Source organism: Bombus pascuorum, chromosome 6 (genome assembly GCF_905332965.1).
Source record: "Bombus pascuorum chromosome 6, iyBomPasc1.1, whole genome shotgun sequence".
In the NCBI taxonomy this organism is placed as follows: Eukaryota; Metazoa; Arthropoda; class Insecta; order Hymenoptera; family Apidae; genus Bombus; species Bombus pascuorum.
The window spans coordinates 10,465,986-10,490,055 of record NC_083493.1 but is presented as its reverse complement, the minus strand read 5'-3'; the positions used below and the strand labels follow the sequence as shown (position 1 = coordinate 10,490,055).

The following is a 24,070-nucleotide window of genomic DNA, read 5'->3' as shown; positions in this document are numbered from 1 at the left end:
CAAGAAATACTTTGCAGTTATATTAATTTGCAGCCTACAAAGACCTTGAAATGATATCCTTTACGGTACAAGATTTCCTTATAAAAATGTAATCTGTCACCGATCAATTTTATCTCGAAAAGATATTTACCCAAAATTTCGTAACAGATTTTTTTTTGCTTATCAAAACAAACTCTAATAAACGAATAAATCATATGTCACGTAGTGCAAACGTGTGCCCTTAAAGAAAAGAAGAGATACCCTGGCGTCGACGCAGTACCACAGAGCAAACAAAATAATTTGGCTACGTGCTCAAGAAGAAGAGGGGCTGAGGCATCCCGACCTGTGGCCTCTTCAGCTCACATTGTCCTCGTGGAATCGCGAACTTTAGTCAGTGGATTCGAGGCCATCATGCAGTCTACACAACTGGGCCTAGCTTTATTAAAACTTCGTGCACATCTCGGGATACTGTGTCGCCTAACAATGGATCGGTCGATCGTGGTTGAAAAATCGTCGGTGAAAACGTGATTCGTCTAGTCGTCCATTAATCAATCCTCACTGTGTACTGTTTTCTCGTGTACTTGTGATGGAACTTTTAATTTGCGGAACTTTTAAAAGATTGTGAGCAACTTGAAAGAAAATAGGGGAAAACGAGGAATTTAATAAAAAATATTTCGTCGTCGATTAATAATTCTAATTTTGGAGAATAAAACGATGTTTCGAATCAGAAAGCTGAAAGTTGACATTAATTACTCGCGAGTGGGAACAAACAGACAGCAATAAATATCGGATGGTTGACGAGGAATGTGCGGCCTCGAGGTCTAAATGTCTCTGGGAAGCTTCGAGCCAATGTTGAAATGCGATCTCGATCAGGACCGAACTATCGATTGACAAACTCGATGATTTCTCAATTTGGTCTACATCCAAGCGGATCTATCGTTTATTGACAGCCTATTGTCGTTATTTCTCTTCGAAATTTTTAATTCTTAACGTGTTGTCCGAGATTTAGATTAAATTCCATCTATCTCTTCCTCTCTTTCTCTCTCCGACTCGCAAGCAAGCAAAACGTAAATTTTCTCGTGCACAGATGACGTGTTTACGTGTTTAGTAACGCGACGTAATCCTCGCGGTTACGTCGATCAAACGTTGTTTAGGATGGTCGAAGAAATTACGATCGTGAAATAAACCGAAATCGGGTGGAGTTCGTCACGTGAATTTGTTGTTTGAGCGAGTTTTGGATGTAGGAATTTCTGGAATTGGTGATCTCCACAGCCTGTAGACTACAGGCTTGTGTGATAAGATAAAGAGAAGAATGTCAGCGATTGAAAGCGCGTGTCTGTGATTCTCAAGCTGGCTTCCGTGTCGTCCGGTTCAGTGTCAGACAAAATGACTCTTTCAGTTTGTTAGTTGGACTACGAATAAAGCTGGCTGATAATAATTTTGGGTTTCTGTTTCTACGTTCTCGTGCTAGTGAGTATTTCGAGTTTTTGCAGTTAAATTGGAGTTTTCGTTAAAATTAGGTGTTGCAACATTGATTAATGTGGAATATCGATTTGTGCAGGGAATCGTGTTTGCATATAATATCAATTCAATACAAATGAATTTGTAATTTTGCAAAGAATGTTATTATATTGTTATAATACATTTGTCGTGAGTAACTTGTGCTCGTTTGAGAATTCTAACTAGCTTCTAAATTTTGTTCAGCGGTGTGTATCGAGTAAAAGATTTATAAAAGATTGATACTTCATTGAAACATTGTCTTTTTCTATGATCTATATTAAATGATTTACGTTAATTTTATTATGCGGTTTATACTAATCTTTTATTCCATATTAGGATAATTTTTGATTTTTTGGAAAACGGTACAATGTTTAAATTCTTTAAAGTAATTAAATTATGTAGCTGACTCCTGATCTCGTACGAGTAATATTACTAAAGTATTCTACTTATAATATCTCAGTAATTTTGTTAGCTTATTCTCATTTTTAATCTAATTTATCTGTGTTACTAGTTAATTTTCTTAAGCGATAGAACTTATTTTCCTACGTATCACGTAATTTTACTCTGAAAAACATCAATTTCTTAATCTTTCGAATAACTTCATCTTAGCAATATCTCTTTCAAATAATCTACAACGTTATATGTTAATGCCATTAAGAGTTATAAGACAATATCTATAGTAATTTTTTAAAATCTATGAATCTTTACGCCTGGTAATTCCTTTCGATAAACCTAATTTTTCTTCGTCGTGCAATGTCATCATAAAGGATTTCATCACCATAAAGAAACTTCATGTAATTGCAGTTTTCAATGAAAAATTTGAAACTAAAGGAATAATTTGTGCAGTAAGAAAAATGTCTCGTGTAATTTAGTGTCAATCAGTGTTAAACACTTTCAAGTGCTCAAACCATGCAAGAACTTCATCCTTTCTATTATCATGCACTCTTCAAGAATCATGAAAACCCAATTCACCTTGTACACGTTTTTCATGGTAAGTTTCAATTGTTTTCGGTCAATTTACAAACATGCTGTTTTATGTTCAACAGTGTTATAAATACCTCATGAATATTCAGAATTGCCTACTCATTCTGATCCAGTCTCTTTCTCACTCGATACTTCCTGTACTACCAGCATACGTATATATGTATGCACATCGTTCTCGAACTTGTTCCAAGGCATTGAGGAGGAACGTTCAACCTGTTTGCATTTCTCGAACATGCCGAATTCTCGTTTTCGAATTAATTATGCGTGTCACGAGTCACGTTTCTTGTCAAGAATCTTTTCCCTATCGTAAATATTCATGTTCATAAATATTTGCAAAGAAATTTTGTGTTATCTTTGTATGTGAATGGAACGTTATCTCTGTAAATGTAACTTAATTTGAATAATTGATTTGCTAATTTTTCATGATTTTTTAGCAGTTTTATCTCATAGAGAATTCAATTCGGATAACTGATTTGTGAATTTTAATAAATTATGACAGTTCCAGTTCTTAGAGAATTTACTGTGGATATTTGCTTAAATAATTTTTGTAATTCTGGAAAATTTGATTTCTTTGCGAATTTAATTTGGATAATTGATTTGGATAATTTTATTAATTCTTGGTGATTTTATTTCTTAGGTAATTTAATTTAATAACTTCCCTTTATATACGTATATCTTAGTAGATCCTTCCTTCGACAAAAAGATATTGGGAAAAGTACTGTAACCTAACTTATTATAACAGGATTTATAACAGGAACTATCTTCCTTTTTTTTTTCTTTTCTAGAATCCAGTCAATGAACTGTGAACGATATGTCAAAGAGGAACAAAGAATTGTGCACGAGGTGAGAAATTGCTTCGAGGATGGGTTGCAAGACTAGTATGTTGGAATGTATAGAGGATACAGGGGAGGCGGAAAAGAGAAAGCACTCGGATATGGTCAACCAAGGATCTTTACTCGGTAATTTCTCTCTTTACCCTTCATGGAATTTTAATTATGCATCACGCTGCAAAATTCCGAATATTTAGCCTTTTTAATTATCAGATATATTATTTATTTCTTATTATTCTTTTGTTTTTTATTCTTCTATGTCCTTTTATAGATATTTTTTATTAGTACTTGAGGTAAATTAATTTACAACTGTTTCGTCGTAACTCTTCAATTACTCACTAATAATCTTTTCTTAATTGTTATTCAGAATCGAATTAATGTTTCTACATTCTTTGTAAATAATAAAATTTTTTATCTATTTTGAATTATCTTTTTAACTTATAATCCTTCCATTTATTCATTGATAATCATTTCTACTCTTGATTAAGAATCAAACAACTAAATATTTCAATAGTAATGCCTGTTTTGCTTTTTTAAATGATTAAAAAATTCTGTTACCTCTTTTCTATATTTATGGTCTATGTGCTAGATTTTCAATTACTTTATTGTCTTATTCTTTCATTAATAAGTTCCCTATATTTTAACTAACATAGGAATCAAATTAGCGATACTTTCATAGTAATATAGTACTTCCACTGCCATTTTAGTTAATCAAGAAATTATACCAATTTTTCCTACTTTCCAAATAATAATTTATTTTTTGGAAAAAAGCTTAGAAGTAATTATTATATATTCTCAAAATCAAGTTAAATATTTATTCGAGAAAAGACCGTTCCTATATATCTTCAAATTTAAATTAAATTAATTAAATTAATTAAAGGAAATTAAATTTCAATTCAAATTACTCTTTTCAGTAAACTTAAAAGTAGCCATTCTTACACATATTCTGAAAATCAGAATTCTAAACTCAAAGAAAAGATTCCAAAGTCTAGAATTAATCTTAACGTTCTGCCAGCTAGATCAGCCCAATCATTCTCGCAATATTACGACAAATTGAACTACTTAACGCACAACGATCTATTGTGAAATAATCTGAAGCGGATTACACGATACGTGTGACTACTGCTAGTTACATTCATATAATCATATAATCCTCCATTATTTTATTTCTCATATAATTCATATTTTATCTCGTATCTTAAATTTTATATCGTTTTTTATCTGATCGTACAACTCTTCAACAACACGTTTGAAAGAAAAAGGAAAAGGAAGAGAAGCTATCATCACACGAATTACTCAAATTTATTATCGATCGTTAAATCACTGATCAAATCTGATAATTCCGGATGGCACACGCCGGGAAAGCAATCTCTTCGATGTCGGCTCGCGTACGTTCGACGAACGAAAATAAATATTGCAATCAGCTGAGGTGTATTGCGTTTCGCAAAGGAGCGGCACGAGAGAGTACCACGAGTGATTCTCCTTGACCTAGTCTCTCTACGATGTGGCCATACACTGTATCCTCGACTGGAGGCAATGTTCGAGACATGAATTAATTAAAGCCGCGAGGTTTCGGAAAGCAAGCTACATCCCTGGTGAATTTTGATGGAACGAGTCGTGAGTCAATCTTATTCGGGTATTGTAATTCTATTGTCATGTAACAAATTTTATTCAGGAATCGTAAGTTCAATATCGTGTATCAATTTCATTCAGAAATTCTAATTCTAACGTTGTGGATGAATTTTATTCAAGAATCGTAACTCAAATGTCGAGTATCAATTTTAGTCGAGAAACGTAATTCTAATCTAGCGACAATAATTTTATAAGGAATTATAATTTTAATGTTGCATTTTTATTTAGCAATCGTAATTGTAATAGCGTGTATCAATCTTATCCAAAAATTGTAATTTTAATGTCGTATATCATTTTTATTTAGAAATTATAATTTCTATGCTGCATGGCGATGGGCTGGATCGTAGATCGATCATGGTTAGATCGTGTGTTTCCAAGGGGATGCAAAATCAATTAATTTGCACTTTGATACAGCATTGTCGAAAGAGATGCTTATAGATTGAGCTTTCTTTTAGATTTCGTCTGATCTTTCTCGGGGTTCTAATAGAGAGATAGGTTTTGAGCAAATGTTATTTGAAAATTCTTATAACGTAGGATAACTTATAAAGATTTAGTACTGTAGTACTTGTTAACACTTGTTAATACTTCTTGCTTGGATTAGTTCTAATTTTAGAATCTTTGAAACAATCCACTGTCTCTCGTTGTTTTTAACGTTATTAATAGTCGAATGTAGGGGGTGAAATTCTTCGAGCATCATCAAATAAATACTACATACAGTTCCCAGTGCCATTTAAATTTATTCCTACTGAATGAATACAAATTTTGCTTCCCATTTTTTTCTACTAAGAACTTTCAATTTTCTGTCTTGAAAATAAGCTCTAAAACACATGCCACGAATATATTTCTGATTCTACGTTATTGTTTATTCCTTGCAATATATTTATCTGAATTCTTTAAATATTTAGGTACCATGCAATTTATATATCCTTTCCAATTTGTATACGCATGTAGAATTGATCAAAAATATCGATATCATATTAAATATTCTTTTCTCGCTTGTCATCCATCTCCTCATTAAAATCCACCATTGTAATATCCCTGAAGCAGAACACGTTACTTTGGTTGTTTGTAAGCAAGAAGCTCTATCATACAAGCCACAAAGGTACAATGTCGAAACGCTATATTGATTCTGTGATAAGGAGCCACATATATTTGGGTCGATGGTTACGAATGCAAATCAGACACAGATAATGCCGGATGGCAATTCCATTCGGACCTTCGGGAGCGTGCAAGCAAATTAGCTATGTGTTATTCATTGTTCTGCTCTTGTCATTGAAACTCACTAATAAAAAGAAAAAAAGAGAAAAGAAAGGAATAAAGCTTTTCAACCACTGGAACGTAAATGCAACTTTTGTCTTTCTACAAGATCGATCAGTAAGAGAATCTTAATTTGGAATCGTAATTCAATAATCTTCAGAATATTAATTTAGAATAAGACAATATCCAGTTACGTTTTTGGTGTAAATGTGATTCAAATATAGGAAATTATCAGTGGGGATAGTGGCAGAGGGATCATGCAATACAAAGTATCAACTTGGAAATATTTTACTCCTTTAGTCTGAAATAGAGGTGTATTTTTGAAGTTTGCCTTGTATTTTACTTAGCATCCTATTCTCCTATATTTTTATTCAAATACAAAAACGTTATCATTTGGATTCAAATTGCTTGAAAGTGGCAGAGAAATCTTGCAGGAAAAGATATTAATTAAAAAATATTTTATTCTTTCAATCTGAAAACTGAAGTAGCGATACACTTTTGAAGCTTCTCGTTTGTTTTACTCGGCACTGTATTTTCCTGTATTCTTTCGAAATATGCGAATTTTTATAATATTCTAGCGTATTTCAATCGAAGCATCTGAGATTATATCTGGCCACAGTGTGTACGTTTAATGTAACAGAGAAATTAGATGATAACTTACTAGATTGGACAGATATCTGTGGCTAGGAATATCTCGTTTCGTACTAGATTTAGTCTGGACTATGTCTGAAAAATACCTTCTTCTTATTTGTTTAATCGAAACGTCTTACCTCAGTTTTCATTTAAACGTGAGCTTCATTGTGACCAATCTTGTGACCATTGCGTAAGATATTCAAAGAGAAATGTCCAACGTTTTTCTTCCGTGTTAGATTTAATCTGAAATATTTTCGAAATACTTTCTCCTTAACTTTCTAATTAACATTTTTACTAATACTCTCAATTGAAATTTACTACCATCTTCAACTGTTTAATTGACATCGTTTCCAATACTGACATCTTCAAGCGTCAATTTTCATTCAACAATCTCGTAGACATTATTTAAGATATTGAAGGAAAAATTGTCTAATGTTTCCGTAAAACTTTAGTAACTTCATCCAAACTCTATCAGACTCTCTTCTAGAATATTCACAATTTACCGACTTCAAAGGAATAAGCATCGTCTTTATTTCTACACAATAGCAATCCACTTAGCGAGCACCTTTGATGACAAACATTTGCTCAAACATAGCTTTCATTGATCTCAATTATTCTACAAGCGCCATTTTACAAACTGCACATCCTACTCACACTTATCAGAAAGAAATCAATTTCCTCGATATTTCATTTCAATCGTACAATACTCTAAACTCTCTAACCAATTATCGTTATTTATCAAAACTAAAACAGCAAGCACAAAAATATCAAGCAGATATCTTCAACATAACAGCCAAATACAAATATTATTGGTATCAATGTATCCGTGGCAACATTGTCTCGTTAAAGTGATGGTTTTTTAGTTACAAAATCTCTATACGAAACGATAATATTACGGTTTATTCAATTACAGTCATTGCTCGAAGCACTTTTGCAAGAAAAAGAAAACAATTAACGAGCGTCTCTAATTGCGAAATTTTATTTGGCCGGCCGTGTTTCTTTGAGCGTGTTCGTGTTTAACGAGCATACACGGCTATTGTACCACGAGTTTCTCCAACGACCCTATCTCGTTTCTGAGGCCACTCACTCACGCGTAGAATTTTAACCTGCACATTTTGGTTCCGTCGACCAGTCGTTGTCTTTGAGCCGCTTACAACGCATCGTTCGCTATACGCGCGCCGATTTCTTCCCCTGGATTCCTTGAACTTTCTTAACTGTGACTTTCATCTTTGAACTGTTAAGGAATCATTTCTTCTTTTCTCCCGAAGTGTATTGTGAGTAGTAGTAGATGGACATGGACAGTGTAATTCAAAGGATTGGAAGATATCGGAGGTCGCAAGGAATTTGGCGGAGTGCACTTATTCCCAAATCTTTTAATTTTGGTTTTTCCTATTTTCGAAGCTGATTTGATAAACTTTTTTAATTACCTTGGTGACTGTGGTGAATTGAAAAACAGACGATTTAAATGTTTATAAAAATACGATGTAACTGAACTCGTTATATAATAGAATTTTATATTTTTATTTCGACGCTGATCTTCGTAATCGAAAAATTTTGATCGTTTCACAATTTGCAGAAAGTTTGATGTTATTGTCGATTTTTCAAATATGTACCGAGCATCAACCTAGATTTTTGTATACATTTTAATAAACAGCCAGACGATACTGTGATTATTTATTTATAAATTCATATATGGCATCTCCTTCGAATGACTCTTTCTTTCCAAACGAAGGACTAAATTTTCTGGATGACATATTATTTAGCAATGGTACGTAATCATATCAGTAGTTTCAGTTTTATATTGAAAAAAGTCGTGTAATTTTTCTTACTAGCAACGACAAATTACGCAATTATTAAGCACAGGTCAAGAAGTAACACGATATCTGTTTCTCTGATTGAAATATTCTCTCCTATATCAACTTTCTTTAGTTTCATCGATAGGAAGAAAACTCTTCGCTTCGATGAATATCGTAAGGCTACATATTGATATTCTTCAACTCCAACAAACTACGATTAATAGGAATTTTAACATTTTTGTAAAACTTAAGGACGGGTCAATAAGCTGGAAAATTTATTTCTTTGGTCAAATTATTCTTTCTCGTATCGATACTTTTTAATTTTCTTAATAAAAAGAGAGCTTTATTGTCCGATAAAATATTATGCCATTTCACACATTCACACTTTGCAATTTAAAAAAATGCAATCAGTAATAGTTTTATCGTTATCATAGAATATAAAGGACAAGCCAAGAAGTCACGATATTTGTTTTTTTATAGATAGTCAAATTTTACACTTTCGTACTTAAATATTATGTAATTCTACAAGTTGAAAGAATGGAATTACTTTAATCTGAGCACCATAAGAAAGGACATGAATCGGGGATCAATTTAATCAATAGCTATAAAAATTCTCATTACTAATCAAGAAAATATATATACCTATACAATATATATAGTTCTCTATGGTATACTTTGTCGATTTTAGTTTAAACTGATGGCGTTTGTTTTGTCCCTACTAACTCTTGCTCAGTTTGTCCAATTAAGGCGCCCTACTTTCGATCAATTATCTTTAAACTCTGATCCATTCGAATCGAACGATAAATGCTGAATGATCCTGCCATAAAAGGTGAAGATAAGGTATATGTTCGACCTCGTTCACACACACCCTCTTTCGATTTGCTCATTTTTATATTATAGAATTACTCCCACGAATTTGTCAACTTTAATTATCCAATTTGACGGAATATTTATAGCAGATAACTGTCATACAAATTTTTTATTCAGTTGTACGATATATTGATTATACGTTGTGCATTATAAGGATATAAATACTTCATAAAAAAAGATTTAGTATTCAAGATCAAATGCAATTCATCCTGTAATGTCTTCTATTATAAAATATTCATAAAAGCACATAAAGAGTCCGTGAAGAAATTTGAAACGCATTTTATAGTACAATGGTATTTGAGAGATCATTCCAATGAATTGATTTCATATTAAAGATAAAAGAAGCATGGTCGATTAATTGTGCAATCTATCATAGCAACAAGATAGTTGAAAACAGTCCATTGAATTGTCAATTAATTATTGTCATTTAACTATTGATCTATTGACCCACAGATTATGTCGTGGCAACTCGTTGATAATCTGATTGTTAAACAATTCTTGTTATTGTCAGGATATCGACTAACTACTAAAGAAAGTCTCTTTGCTGTAGCACATATAAACATACTAATGTTTAAATACTGCCTGATATTTAATTTTTTTTTTGATGCACTTTAAATTCTTTTTCTTTTATAAATTCTAATTTTATAAATCGTCTAACTAAAGTTTAACTTATATATAATAATGTATTTGGTTTTTAGGGAAAACAGAATATGATGTTTTAAGAAGAAGATCATCGTTCGAAGACATCGCTGTTGATGACGACGAAAATGCAGATTGCTCAGCGTTAGTAAGTAAATTTCTGTTATTGTTATTGCATCCCAGACGTCTACATTACATACATTCAATATTAGATAATTCTTTTGCCAAATGAAAGGCGTTTAAAACTATTTTCCAACGTTTGTTGGCTTGTTAATTTAAAAAATGGAAAAATATTATTGATACAGAAACTAAATGTACTTATCGAATAGTGAGATCGGCGCAACGCTTTGACGATAGATGACGTACAAAGCATTTCGCCGTATTAATAATCTAGATTTACGTGTAGTGGCTCCAATCTAAGATAACAACGTACAAGCAATGTTCCACTTTGAATTTTTCATAATAAACGAAAGGCAATCGAATCTAATTGCTGCTTATTACTATCTTTCGCGCGATGCTCTATTATAATTGTTATAATTACTTTTGCAAAATATAATGTCGGCAAACAGTCAATTTTTCTGCTACCAATATTTTTTGATGCGTAGGAAAATGTTTTTTTTATCAATTATTAATAATAAAAACATACTTTTTCGTATCATATATGTTTTCGTAACGAAGATATAATTTACTAACGTTAGAACCAATTGTACTGGAAACAAGTATATTTATCGTTAGTCAACAATTTGTTAAGGTAATGACCTGTTAAATTCCAGTGTACTTGCTTTCATTGTAGCCATTATTTATACTTTGCATTGCATATTTTTAATTATTTTCTACTACGTCGTTTACTTAGTTCGTATGCATTTCATGCTTTGGTCGTTTCATTTTATATCACGTTCCTTTCAGCTATCTGTTTTTGTACTTTAACCTACTTTAAATATATCTCACGATGCCACTATCGATCGATATTCTTGGACTGTGCCCTTTCACCTGTGCCCACCTTTTCTCTTCTCCGTATTTCGATCACGATATATCCCTTTAAACTGTATTTTTTTTTATTTACTATAACACAATATAATCAAAATTTTGTTGATTTTTATAAAAAAAAAAGAAAAAAACAGGCTACAATTGGTTATATTTTTCTTACGCTAGATTAAAAACTTTCTTGGATAATTGTTAAATTAGTATTTTGTGGCATTAAATTGTTTTTTTTTTTTATATATATATTACAACTGCAAAGTAATCGATTAACTATCATAAAATGCTATTCTATATAAAATCTTTGGTACTCATTAAATTTTTCGTTGTGAACTTAAATTTTACTTTGTCTTTTTTACTGACAATTTTTAGATTACTGCTTTTAACTATTCTTATTACTTTTCCAAGTTTTTCAATTATAAGAACTGGTGATACATTCATGGGAAGACATTCTAAATTCTCAAATTTTAATATCATTTTAAATCCATGATCATTTAATGCATTACAATATCGCTTTGCCCTTTCAACTGACAATTTTCAATTCATAAAAATTTTATAATGAACTACTGATATAACATTCAAGAGGAAACACATGAAATCTCAAGATCATGCATAAATATATACCTAAAAATTATTTTTTAGTACTATGAACTTTCTACTCTGTGCCTGCTGCCTGTATACTACTCCAAAACAATTCAATAACCATTACAACAAACATCAATCATTCCAGTGTCATTTCTATTGACTTTTATTCAATCATGTCATCCTTCAACTATCCCCTCCTTCTAAATCTTAACTTCCCCCTTAACTTTCCCAATCCAATCTGCGCATCCTTCATCATTCATCGACATCAAACTGCACAATCCTCCACGATCAGGAACAAAAATTATTTCTCCAAAATTCCCTCCAAAACTTCAAAGTTTTATTCATTCGATCTTCGGAAATAGGAAATAGAAGAAAGTTTATGGTTATCGTGACAAGGCAAGAGGGGAGCAGGAAAAAAAGCAGAATAATCAATTTGGAAACGAACGGTATCAGTTTTTTCTTTCCTCACGAATCACGAAGCTTTTGCTCGCTCATTAGCAATTAACCCTCTCTGAAAAAAGTATTTTAAAACTGTTTCGTTTCGAACATGTGGCAAGTTCTCAGCGTACCATGCGGTCTCATTAATGTTACGTCAACTGTTTTCATGGAAGCTTGAAAAGGGGCGGCGACGAAAAATCATCATGATACGACCTAACCACCATGAATAATTAATCAGTCTGTCGAACTCTGATTCTCGTCCGAACGAATTATTTAACGACAACCTATTTCAATCCTACATCTTTTTCTTTCTCTTAGTAGAAACACGATGTACGCCACTAGGCTCGAGCTTCTCCCGCTGCTTGGTCAGACAGACTGACTATAGACAGGGTATAAGCTACTGTCTATAGACAGTCTATAGACACCAATGGCGCAGCTGAAAAAGCTGAACGAGTGGTTATACCGGAACTGCTATCTTGCACAATTCTTCGTCGAAAAATTGTAGGAAGTTCATTCGCTCTTGTTTGCCCGTTTTAAGATGTAGATAATTAACGTTATCGAGGAATTTTTTTTTAATTATACCGATATTTAACTAGTCTTTTCTTTCCTATTTCTAATTAAATTAGTACGTAATAAATTGCTAATAAACTGATTTTAAGGTCGTCTGGATGTGACACAAACTATTAACTGATATTATTTTTGTAACAATAGGTCTTTTTTTAAATGGATTGTTTGTTCTGAGTTCGCGTAGTTTTGTTCGTATTTTAGTATTGATTTTAAAGTCTTTGAAATTTATTATAAAGTATTGGCTGACAATGAGATTATTTTTGTGATGGTAGGTTTCTTTTTTAAAATAGATTCTTTTCTGCGAGTCCGAAATGTTTGTTTCGTTTTAATTTGATTTAATGGTGAGCGTAAACGCTAATGAAACATTCAATTATCGGATGGTTTAGTGAGTACGTTCGCAGCGAAGAGATGTTTTTAATGTTTCTGTCTGGAAAGTTTATAATAAACTACCGTAAAGAAATCTGTTTTTCAGTGGAGACTATTTTTTACCCTTTGGAAGCACGCCATTCCATAGGAACTGTTTGAACAGAAATCATTCAGCCTGTACCTCGAATTATTATCGTTTCCAAAATTATTCATCAATAGATATTTTAATAAGTTAGAAAGCTAGTCGTGTTTAATCTCATCTTTTTAAATGGTTAAAAAATTGCTTTTACTATATATGAGTAATCTTATCGAGCTATATTAAGAAAATTACAATGTCATTGAGTCTATGAATTTTTCAATAGCTCAGTAAAAATTGCAGATATCATTTATTTCCAATCGATCAACTGTGTTGTGTAGCTCCTTTTATCAACTGTTTATTCAATCCACTATCGATAATCGTACAAAGACACTCTTGGAAGAGCTTCTTTATCGCAGATAAAGTCGAGCTTTTGCTCCTGATAGAGAGTGGAAAGGATAATCTCGATCAACCACGATATTTTCGATTCAGTATCGCGATGCATGTTTTTCCGTGAATGCGTATTTCAACAACGCTGTAAGCTATAAACCTCGTTGAACAATAATTTTTCTTTCTACTACAGAGTGAATATATAATTAACGAATAATGTAAACAACTGGAACAATCGATTAATTAAACTCAATTTTCTATTCGTGAACTAACAATTGTGACTCGCACTACCTAATTCGTATGGGAGATTAATTATGCGTAATTATTACTTGTTAAGTGTATATTGATGGAATAGATCGGGTGCATCGTTTGTGTCAATTAACGATTTTCTATTACGTTCGTACTAATGATCGATTTAGAAATAAATAAGAGGCGGTCGACGCAGATACAGATCTACGTCTGCGGTTCGACCGAGGACGCGAATATCCATGGGACATCTACATGGTACAGTTGGATCACCCGCGTACTGTGCGATCCCTTTCGAAAGAAATGGGACACGAACAGAGACATAATACGCGTAAACGAAATACCTCCGTCGCTTGTGTCGCCGACACAGGTACCAGAAAACCTCTGTGAAACGTAATTGAAGCTTCTTTCGTATAATACTTATTCAGTTTTCTGCTGACTTTTCAATGTCTATTTGTGGATATCAATTTCTAAAATATATTTTACCCTTCGTCAATCTTAATAAATTTATAAATATCCATTTATAAAATATTGTTTCATTAATTCTGAAGAATTATCTTTTGATATAGCGTAATCCTCCTGAAAAAATATTCAATGATAAAAAGATTTCGAGTTATCTTCTTTTCGCGTGCTTTTTCGTAGAAATAAACGATATATCAAACAGGAAGAACTTTTATTACGATTTATACACTTTCTGACTAAATACTTTGTTTTACAGAGAATGGATTTTACCAAGAATTGGTAATCATAAAACACTGTTCAATCTTCATGTGTCCTAGAATTTGTAATCCATATTATAAAATGTTCTGAATTCCAGTAGATTTTGAATTTTCTTTCGTGCTTTTGTTTCGTACATATTTTGGCAACAGGAAATAATTCAATCAATCAGGAAGAACTTCTATTACGACTACCAGAATGTATACAATATGTATAGCTTGAATATATGTAACTGATCCTTCTATATAATTTCAATTTATAATAACTTGTAGACACTGAAACGGGACTTCCTCTCCAGAATGCTTCTTCGTTTATCATCATTGCGCGCGCATGCTCCGTGTTCAAGATACGTTTTCAAACAATTCTGAAGGAGATTCGAGATCACTTCAGTATCGATTGATCAAACTGTACCTCGTACTTGGGACGTTTCGCGCGCTCAGAATAAAAGCTCGACAAGGAGAGGTACTTTGTCCCATAATCCAAGAATCTAGGTCAAAAGAGATTTGAAAGAAGAAAAAAATATAAAAGAAATAATGAATAAATGAAAAAAGATCTTCAGTGTCTCTGAATTTAGATAGTTTTCTAATAATTTGAATTAATATGAAATAAAAATTGTCAAGTAATCGAAAGGGTTATCCAGAAATTTATTTCTCCAAATTGAATGACCAACTTCATCTTCTCGCTCTTATACGTGTTAACTTCAGACTTGTTTGTTTCTTTGCCGCGATTCCTAACATGTATAGGTTACACCACGATTCCACACCATTTAAAATCAAGCAATACGTAGTCGAATACGAATGCGAAGCTCGGAACGTCAATATGAAGAAAGTAAAACATTAAAAGGATCACCGCGTACACGAAGACGAGCTAAGGTTATCCGAGATCTCCCAACGGATCCTTACTTTAGCGAGTCCGTGCTAGTAGTACGTGCACAATTGAACGAGCCTGGCCAATTGTATTGTTAATAAAAAAAAAAGAAAAGAAATTTAATCTGAGACTGATTTTTAAGATTGCTGAATTAGTCGTTGATTTTACAAAGTTCATCATTTATTGTCTTATTTCAGAAAGGACCGCAAAATATCGAAGCTCATCCGTTAACGAACAGTGTTCCTAGTCTCATAAAAGTAAGTCGAACTTCTTTTCCTATCGTTGCAATTAAATGTATCCAGCGATAGATAAGCCTGTTTACATTTCCTGACTAATAGTATTAGTCATATACAGTGCGCTCGCGAAGATACTTCAACACTAATAAAAAGTTTCTATGAATATGTTACGCGTGTTGTATAAGACTATCTGGAACTTCATTAACGCTCTAATGGGAAAAAATAATGGTTGTATCATTGAAATTTGAAATAAGACTGGAAATATGCATATATTAGAAGCTACGAAATACGTGAAAATGCCTCATTTATTAATCCGATAAACTGAAAAGTAGGGACAAGTGGTGATGCTACTCATGTCACTTTCTTAGATTGGTTTTAAATTTGACCAATATAATCATTGTAGCCGACTCTCGTTACAGTGATAATAAAATTTCTAAATGTTTTATACCACATATTATATATGCATATATTAATATTAATATTCATAAAAGTTTTTTACGACAGACAAGTGTTCAAATATTTCTACGAGTCACGCGTAAATCGTACAAATTCTTTGGAATTATAATTCACTATGAAATAAATTCTTCGAACGTGTCAGATATTACTGGTCTTCCCCAAAGATGACCAACAAATGGACGTTCTCGCCACCACTTCGAGACGATTGGGATGGAGCGTGTCGGTGGCGAAAGACGCGGAAAAAGCGGTCGAATTCTTTCAAAATCGAGGTCACGAGCTAGTGATCATCGATCATCGGGGTCAACGCGCTGCAGAGGCCGATACGATTTGTAGGTACGGAGAATTATTTTTAAAAAATCAACCAAATTCCTCGGACGTACGACTTTATATTCTAATACATACAATCTATTTCAGGGCGATTAGGTCTAGTCCCGCTTACCATAATTCCATTATTATAGCACTTGTAAAGAAATCGTAAGCTGATTTATACTTATTTGAATCTTCCTGATTGTACAATTTTCTAATCTTTTGCTTCAAATGATAATTCTGATTTTCCTTTCGTGCGGGGATTATAATAGGTTCCTTATGCACGGCGAGAAAGATAAAATTGTGACGCTGGATTTACTGGAGACAGGATTCAGCAGAGTGAGTTTCTAGAGTAATTTTGGAAGACTCTGATTTTAACCTTGATGAAGTCTTTCTCCTTTTTCTTAACTGTTTTAAATAAGATTATGTACGCATACTATTCGGGGACTCGTTTCAGGCTCTAATGGAGTGTTCCCACGAGAGACTCTTAATAAACGAACTAGTAGGAATTTATACTAGTGCGCTATTACCAAGGACACAACTGGCGGCTGCCAACGCGCTGTATGTAGCTCTTGACAGATGCCGTGACATGGTACACGTGACGAACGATAAACATATTGTACAGGTAATACGAGTTCTTAATTGTTTCATTCATGTATAATTAACGAAAAAACCACACCTTTGACATTTTAAATATTCGTCACGACGATCACATCTCAATTCTTTTATTACTCTACATATTATTATATTAATTTAAAAACATTCGTATATCTTTCAAGATTTTGAATGGTTCATAAAATTATTAAAAAAAATATCGATATCTAAATCTTTTTAATTGTATCTCGTTTATTACATATTCGGCGTTAGCGACCATATATCATGTACTTTTCTGATTACAGTTTGTTAATAAAATTAGCGAGAAGTTACTAGGCTATAAGACCAGCGAAATCTTGGGGAAAAGCATCGCGGATATAGTGGTCTATGATAATTTTGTTCTAATGGAACAACACATAAGCAAAGGCCGGGAATTCGAAGGGAATATGAATTGTAAACGAAAGAACAATCAAATGATCACAATCAGTTGCAGGGTGATACCTTTCAGTATTAGCTCGAAGTGAGTCAATTCGGAATTTATCCATTTTGTCGTAGAATACATTATTTTCTATCTTTCTTTTACTCGTCTGTTCTACCCATAGTTTTCTATTTTCTTTCAGAAAACCGACTCATTATATTTATATATATGATACGACGTACTTGTCAGAAAATATTGGCTCGCTTAGCCCGACTCCGTCACAGTCCGTGTATTCGAGAGGAAACATGATTGTGTCTCAGAGAAGGACGTCTGATATGAAGTCTAGCGAGGGTAATATTTTCACTTTCAACTTATTACTTGGAATTCGTGGCTTTTTAATGTTTCGTATGAAACTTGGAACTAATCTAGTACTTTCGTATTTTGTCTCGACTTAGAAAAATGACATTTCGTCGCTGGAATCATTTAATTAAAATTATTAAACAGCTAATTTTACATCTTCTAAGTAAGTCTCGATCACACTTATACAAGACTTAAAAATAATTTGAAATTCGATTCTTTCATTTTGTTTTCAAAAGAGATAAATATTTCAATCAATCATATACAACTTGGAAATAGGTTGAAATTCGAGAAAAAGGAAAAATGAAAGTTCTGACTACATGTTTTCAAGATACATTCCAGTCAATCAAACTATCTGTATTTCAGTCTCTGGAATATCGATACATGACCATCATAAAATTAAAAACACTGCACGTAGAATTTTTTCGTATGTTCACAACTGATCGACTGATTAATATTTTTGTATTTTCCACGAAACGATAAGGATTTTAATTGAATTGCAGGCCGCAGGCGGTCCAGTGCACACAAGTTACACAGTTTGCAATTAGATGCACCCATTACAAAAGTGATCAGTCTTCTTTCTAACGCGATCACCGAATCTACGACCCCTGATACAGTAGCACAAATCGAAAAGGTATCATTACTCTTTCCTTCTTCCTTACAAATTTTACTTTGAGATACTTATAATAAAATAATATAATGGAACCTGAAATATTTATATTTAATTTAATATATATTAATTAATTACCTAGGCCATTGATATTCTCAAAACTACCGAACTGTATGTGCCATCCCTAAGAGAAGATACCGATCCAGTAGCAACCGATCTCGTCGGGGCCTTGCTTGCCGTAATATTCAAATTATAAAATATTTCTCTTACCTATCAACTATTTTGCAACTGATTTCTTAACGATTGATGTTTCTTTTTAATATTAATCGACACAGTCACCAAGGAAAGCGTGGGAATCGAGAAGATCATCAGTTGAATCGACGCGGGTTTCGACGTCAAAGGCTTTCACTACGACTACTGCCTCGCGTATGCAAATTAAAGGTTTCAGAGGGCCTCAGGAGATCGCGGAAATTTTGGAAAGATGTTTGGAATGGAATTTTGATATATTCAAACTAGAAATATTAACCGAAAAAAGGTACTTGATTCTAAAGAAAATTATTTTAGTTGATATACCTATATATTTTTTATAATATTACTAAGTATAGAATTAATTAAGTATTAAACGTCTATCAATTAATTTATCTGGATGCAGGCCACTACTCTTTTTGGGGACGACCATCATGAATCTGTATCGCGTACCTGCCAGACTCGGTTGTGAAGAAAAGGTCGTACAGAACTGGTTAACCGTAATCGAGATGAATTATCAGAGTCGAAATAGTTATCATAATTCAACGCACGCTGCAGATGTGTTACAAGCTACTGCTAGATTCATGCAATCTGAAAGGCTGCAACAGATCTTGGAACCTTTGGACGAGGTCGCGACTCTGGTTGCGGCAGCTGCTCACGACGTCGATCATCCGGGTAGATCTAGGTAAATTAAGCTCTACTTCGACTAATCAATTAATCTAAGTAATTCTTTAAAGCTATATGTATCGAATATTCGTACAATACTCTGATCGATTTCAGTCAATTTCTTTGCAACTCTGACAACAAACTAGCGATTCTCTACAACGATCTATCCGTCCTTGAATCACACCATGCAGCACTAACCTTTAAATTATCACTGTCGGATGACAATGTGAATATTTTCAAAGTGAGTTTCAAAAGACAGTCGAGTTTATAAATTTTTGTTTAGTCCTGAAGATCGAGATATTTTGTTACGATCGAGTATATAATTTTGTAGAACTTGGAAAGGGACACCTATAAACAACTTCGTCAAACAGTGATAGACATGATCCTAGCCACCGAGATGACGAAACATTTCGAACATCTGGCTAAGTTCATGAACATTTGCAGTGCAAGGATGATGGACAGCCCACAATTAGACGTAATGTGCCTATTTATATCTCTTTCTGGCTTTTATCCTTCCTTGATTAAACTTCAAACTCAGTCAATTGCCAGTCGGCTTATTTTTTATTAATCTATTACAAAGTCATTTCTACTCGATATTAAATACTATGGGTTCTTATTAGCAGTTCTATTAATCTCCCTAAAATCTGAGTGCAGGATTACTCGGACACCGTGGATATGTCAGTTGTGTTACAACCAGAGAATGTAGTATTGGTTAAAAGAATGATGATCAAATGCGCGGACGTGTCGAATCCGACTCGACCATTGAAGTGCTGCGTCGAATGGGCCAGACGTATCGCAGAAGAGTATTTTAATCAGGTACTATTACTTCGATAAGACACGAATGATTTATTTACACCGTTAGAATTCAAGGTTTTTTTATTAATCTTGCAACATTCTTCTTGTCATTTTTATCTTAATCACTAAATGTTTCTGTTGTTAACAAATGTCTCAAATTCAAGAAAAATATAGGAGGCGATATACATACACGTGATTTTCCTTTCAATTTTATTCAAAAATTATTCCGAAAATATCTTTTTATAAAATAATATGTCTTTCTATTTTTTGAAATCAGAATAAGATTGGCATGTAAAAGTTCAAAGACAAAATTAAACTAATTCTCTAAATTATAATATATCCTCTTTATAATTATGTATGTATGTACATATAATTATACTTCTTGATCTTCAGAACAATGTTTCGTGTTTTTTCTTTTTTTATTTTTTTATTTTTTTTTTTTTTGCTTAATTCCTCCTCGCTTACAGGTGTTCTTGATTTTAAATATTAAAAAAAAAAGTTATCCATAAAATGATTCCAAGGGCACATGTTCGAGTTCTTCAATTTCATTTTATAATTTATTGCAGACTGACGAAGAAAAAAGGATGCAACTGCCGGTACTGATGCCAATGTTCGATAGAGCAACGTGTTCGATACCAAAAGCGCAAATCGGTTTCGTCGATTTCATTATCAACGACATGGTCGAGGCGTGGGATGGTCAGTGATGCATCTGCGTCTTTGCTCAGACGTATTTTTGTATTTGTGCAGTGCGTAAATCTGTTTTATTTTCAGCATTTATCGACATGCCAGAGATGGTGGGATACATGAGGCAGAATTACGAGAAATGGAAAGAATATAACGTAAGGAACTATTTAATTCTTGAATTTTACTCTTGTTTCTTGAATTGTATTTTTCTTCAATCTCTAAATTTAACCATATTCAAGGAAAGAATGAAACTATTCTTTTTTTATCAACTGCCAAAGAAGATGAAAGATACCGTACTTGAGTCTTAGTTTTGACTCTTGTACTTACTGAAAGTTTAAAAATTTTGTAAATACTAATAACATAGTGTTTCAATAAGAGTCTTGTGTCTCAAATTTGAATTTTCTAGAATCGTTTTGTATTACTCTTTAACTTATTTCACAATTCTTTTGGAACTTCACGAAATTCAATTATATTAAAAAAATGGAGCAAAATTATCACTAATCAAAAAGCTTAAAAAATTTTGTAACCACAAATAGTACAGTGCTTGAATTTCACCACTCTTGTTCTTTGAATTTTACTCTTGCTTCTTAAATTATATTGTACGAGTATTGTTCTCCGACTTCTCTCACTATTCTTGGAAAACTTTGCTGAACTCAGTCATACTCGGCAAATGAAACGAACTATTTTATTTATCAATTGTTAGAAAGTTCGAAAATATTAACGACATACAATTATTCTTGTGTCTTGAACTTCACACTTGCTTCTCAAACAGTCTCGTATTATTTTTCAACTTCTGCTGCTATTATTTAAGGACACTACCTAAATCCGATTATATTCCAAAAATAGAACTATTTCTTTCTGTGTAAAAGTTAAAAAAATATTGTACCGAGTTTCTATTTCGTTCATGATCAGGATCGAGGCATATCAACTCTACCGGACATCGAGAAGATACAAGAGCTCCCCGAACTTCGAATATACCAGCTACCTTCGTGACCCATGGAAATCAATCGTCCCTCTTATACTCTTTCGTCCGTCCCAAAATACAATAGCCCCGTACAAAGGATTTGTAAAATATTCGTTATATTTAAGGAATAGAGATAAATAAATATACGACACACGTCGTACAGTTGTAAGCCTTTTTTTAGAAAATACATGTAATTCAACCACTCTGTCTTATTATATCCTTTCCTCTTCTTCTACCTACCCACTTTCGTGAAAGTCCATCTATTTTAGGCTCATGACACCACGAAACGAAATGGTTCGCGGTCATGTAAAATATTTCTTTCTTTACTCATTTCTTTTCCCGTATGACGGTAAACACATTCCACTGAAATTATTTCCAACCGTGAAACCTAAAGAACTTTGATCATGCTTAAAGTTTAAGTACATAACAGAGTTTAACAATTATTATTTACATTGGACCTTTTTAACCGTAAGATGAATTAATTTCTCTTTTTCTTCTCTTTTCGTTATACAATTAAATCTTGATTGTAAGTTTGAACTTAATTTTTGCATAGTTTTTAATACACGCCATTTCAATTTTTAATGTTTTATCGATGAACATTCTATGATTTTGTATATTCTCATTTTTCAACCCTAACATTTAAAGAAAAAATTCTATTACTTTTTTTATCCTAAGGAAGGAGAATAGAGCTTAATTGAAAAGAACTCGCATGTTTATTTTTTGACTTTAGATTTCACTTTATTGTTTCTCTCAGCCAATAAAAGAAAGTGATATGGGCCTAAACAGCTAGGCGATACAGATACTGTGTTACATAATTTATAGAGTATAATATAGCTTACCTTCACCTTTTTGTTACAGTTACACATAGAGAAAATCTAGTTTTTAATTGTACGATGCCTATGAGGAAAATCTAACACTCATAAATATTGTTGCCGTAATACGTCAAGTATATATATGTGTGTGTAGATACATCGTGTGATGTCGGTATATATGTATAATAATAAATGTTAATTAATAGTAATGGATCTAAAGTTAAGTTTCGTATGCTGTAACGTAAGCAGCGGGGAAAAAATGTAGCGCTTCCGGTGAAAGCCATTACCATGGAAGATAACACTGACAAATTGATTACAAACTCGGTTACTAAGTCACAAAAAGTAATACAAGTGTGGATCGTTACAAATTACTAATTAATAATCTCTCTCTCTCTCGCTCGTTCACTCTAACACACGAATAATCAAAGTCGTTTTATCCAGTATCAAAGAGACACGTTAAAACACTATTATAGCCTAGTTAATAATCTGGGCAAAAGAGGCAGAGTTTGTTTTTTCTTCAGGCATGAATCTCTCTGCTTTATGTGATGTAACGAAGATTTGTCAGTTTCCCGTTCAGCTTTAACATTTCTGATCGACTTACAAATGCCTAACACATAATATTCCAGAAAAACACGAAAATACGTTGAGAATTATCGAAGGTTCGAAGAGATATTACATCGATTATCGTAAATATTTGGTCAATTACGCGTTACCTAATCGTTTATTAAAGATTGTTAAGCTTACTATTTAATATTATCTCTATAATGCCGCATAGTATTAAGTTTATTTACTTATATATCGACGCGTTTTTAATCAACTTAAAGATTAAAATTCATCACACGTACCCTGAATTATATTATCATAAATCTAAATATTTTTCCTCTTTCTTTACCCGCTAACAAGTGCTCTCTCGCATACATCCGTTTGTTTATTTTACGCGAACATTCTCTATTTTATTTATCTCGTAAATAGTACGATGTTAGAATGTATAATCAATTCTGCATTGTAACGGATTAATCAAGAGATTACAAGCCTTCTAAGTATGTGTTACTGGCACTTGTTTGCTAAGTAAGGAAGAAATTCGCCACACAAATGCCGCTGACGTACAACGCACGCTATCAATTATAATAAAGAGTGTAATCCGTGAATAGGCCGTCCTCGATATTTAAAAACACAAATCATTTTTTCTTTTTTTTTTTTTTTTGGTGACAAGAATCGAGTTTTTAACCTCGAAGCTCGTCGGGTTTTTTTACATTCTTCTTTTTTCGAGCCTATTTCGAGTAACAATTTTAATAGCATAAAGTCATTCTCATTTAGAATTTTCACATTACGGTCTTTATAGAAATCATCATCGACGTCGAGAGGGAATTACAGTGAGGTATACACACACACCAGGAGATTAGTCTCACGAGTGTCGGAATTGCCTCGACCTGCGATAAGAATGCAAGCTGATCTCGAGCGATTATTCGCACTCGAACGATTCCCTCGAAATATGTTGAAAAATACACTTGGGTGTTTCCCTAACGCAGAGTTCGACCTCGTATACTCTGCATTACACGAAACTGAAAAATAACAA

At 32.9% G+C, this 24,070-nt stretch overlaps 1 protein-coding gene across 3 annotated transcripts; it reads left to right on the top strand.

Annotated features, from left to right (window-relative positions):
• Nucleotides 1-357: 357 nt before the first annotated feature.
• On the top strand, nt 358-21,884 carry LOC132907820 (high affinity cAMP-specific and IBMX-insensitive 3',5'-cyclic phosphodiesterase 8-like). 3 transcript variants are annotated; one of them, XM_060961233.1, is made up of 20 exons: nt 358-2,470; nt 3,249-3,422; nt 10,180-10,268; nt 15,548-15,607; nt 16,185-16,375; nt 16,457-16,516; nt 16,621-16,687; nt 16,806-16,973; nt 17,248-17,462; nt 17,563-17,711; nt 18,221-18,351; nt 18,470-18,565; nt 18,663-18,862; nt 18,980-19,258; nt 19,354-19,480; nt 19,571-19,714; nt 19,894-20,055; nt 20,601-20,730; nt 20,806-20,873; nt 21,631-21,884. In XM_060961233.1, the coding sequence occupies exons 2-20, from the start codon at nt 3,326-3,328 to the stop codon at nt 21,709-21,711; spliced, it is 2,514 nt and encodes an 837-aa protein (XP_060817216.1). In that variant the 5' UTR covers nt 358-2,470; nt 3,249-3,325; the 3' UTR covers nt 21,712-21,884. The 3 variants fall into 3 exon arrangements, with proteins under 3 accessions (XP_060817216.1, XP_060817214.1, XP_060817213.1); XM_060961231.1 differs by having other exon boundaries at nt 16,185-16,516; XM_060961230.1 differs by having other exon boundaries at nt 16,185-16,516; nt 20,806-21,884.
• The last annotated feature ends 2,186 nt before the right edge of the window (nt 21,885-24,070 follow it).

What these genes read in the sequence shown, in the direction of transcription:
- LOC132907820 (XM_060961230.1), top strand. Translation starts at nt 3,326, where the DNA reads ATGGGTTGCAAGACTAGTATGTTGGAATGTATAGAGGATACAGGGGAG. An exon ending in CCTTTCAGTATTAGCTCGAA is followed by an intron (nt 17,463 to 17,562) that starts GTGAGTCAATTC and finishes ATTTTCTTTCAG; the next exon opens with AAAACCGACTCATTATATTT. An exon ending in CAGAAGAGTATTTTAATCAG is followed by an intron (nt 20,056 to 20,600) that starts GTACTATTACTT and finishes AATTTATTGCAG; the next exon opens with ACTGACGAAGAAAAAAGGAT.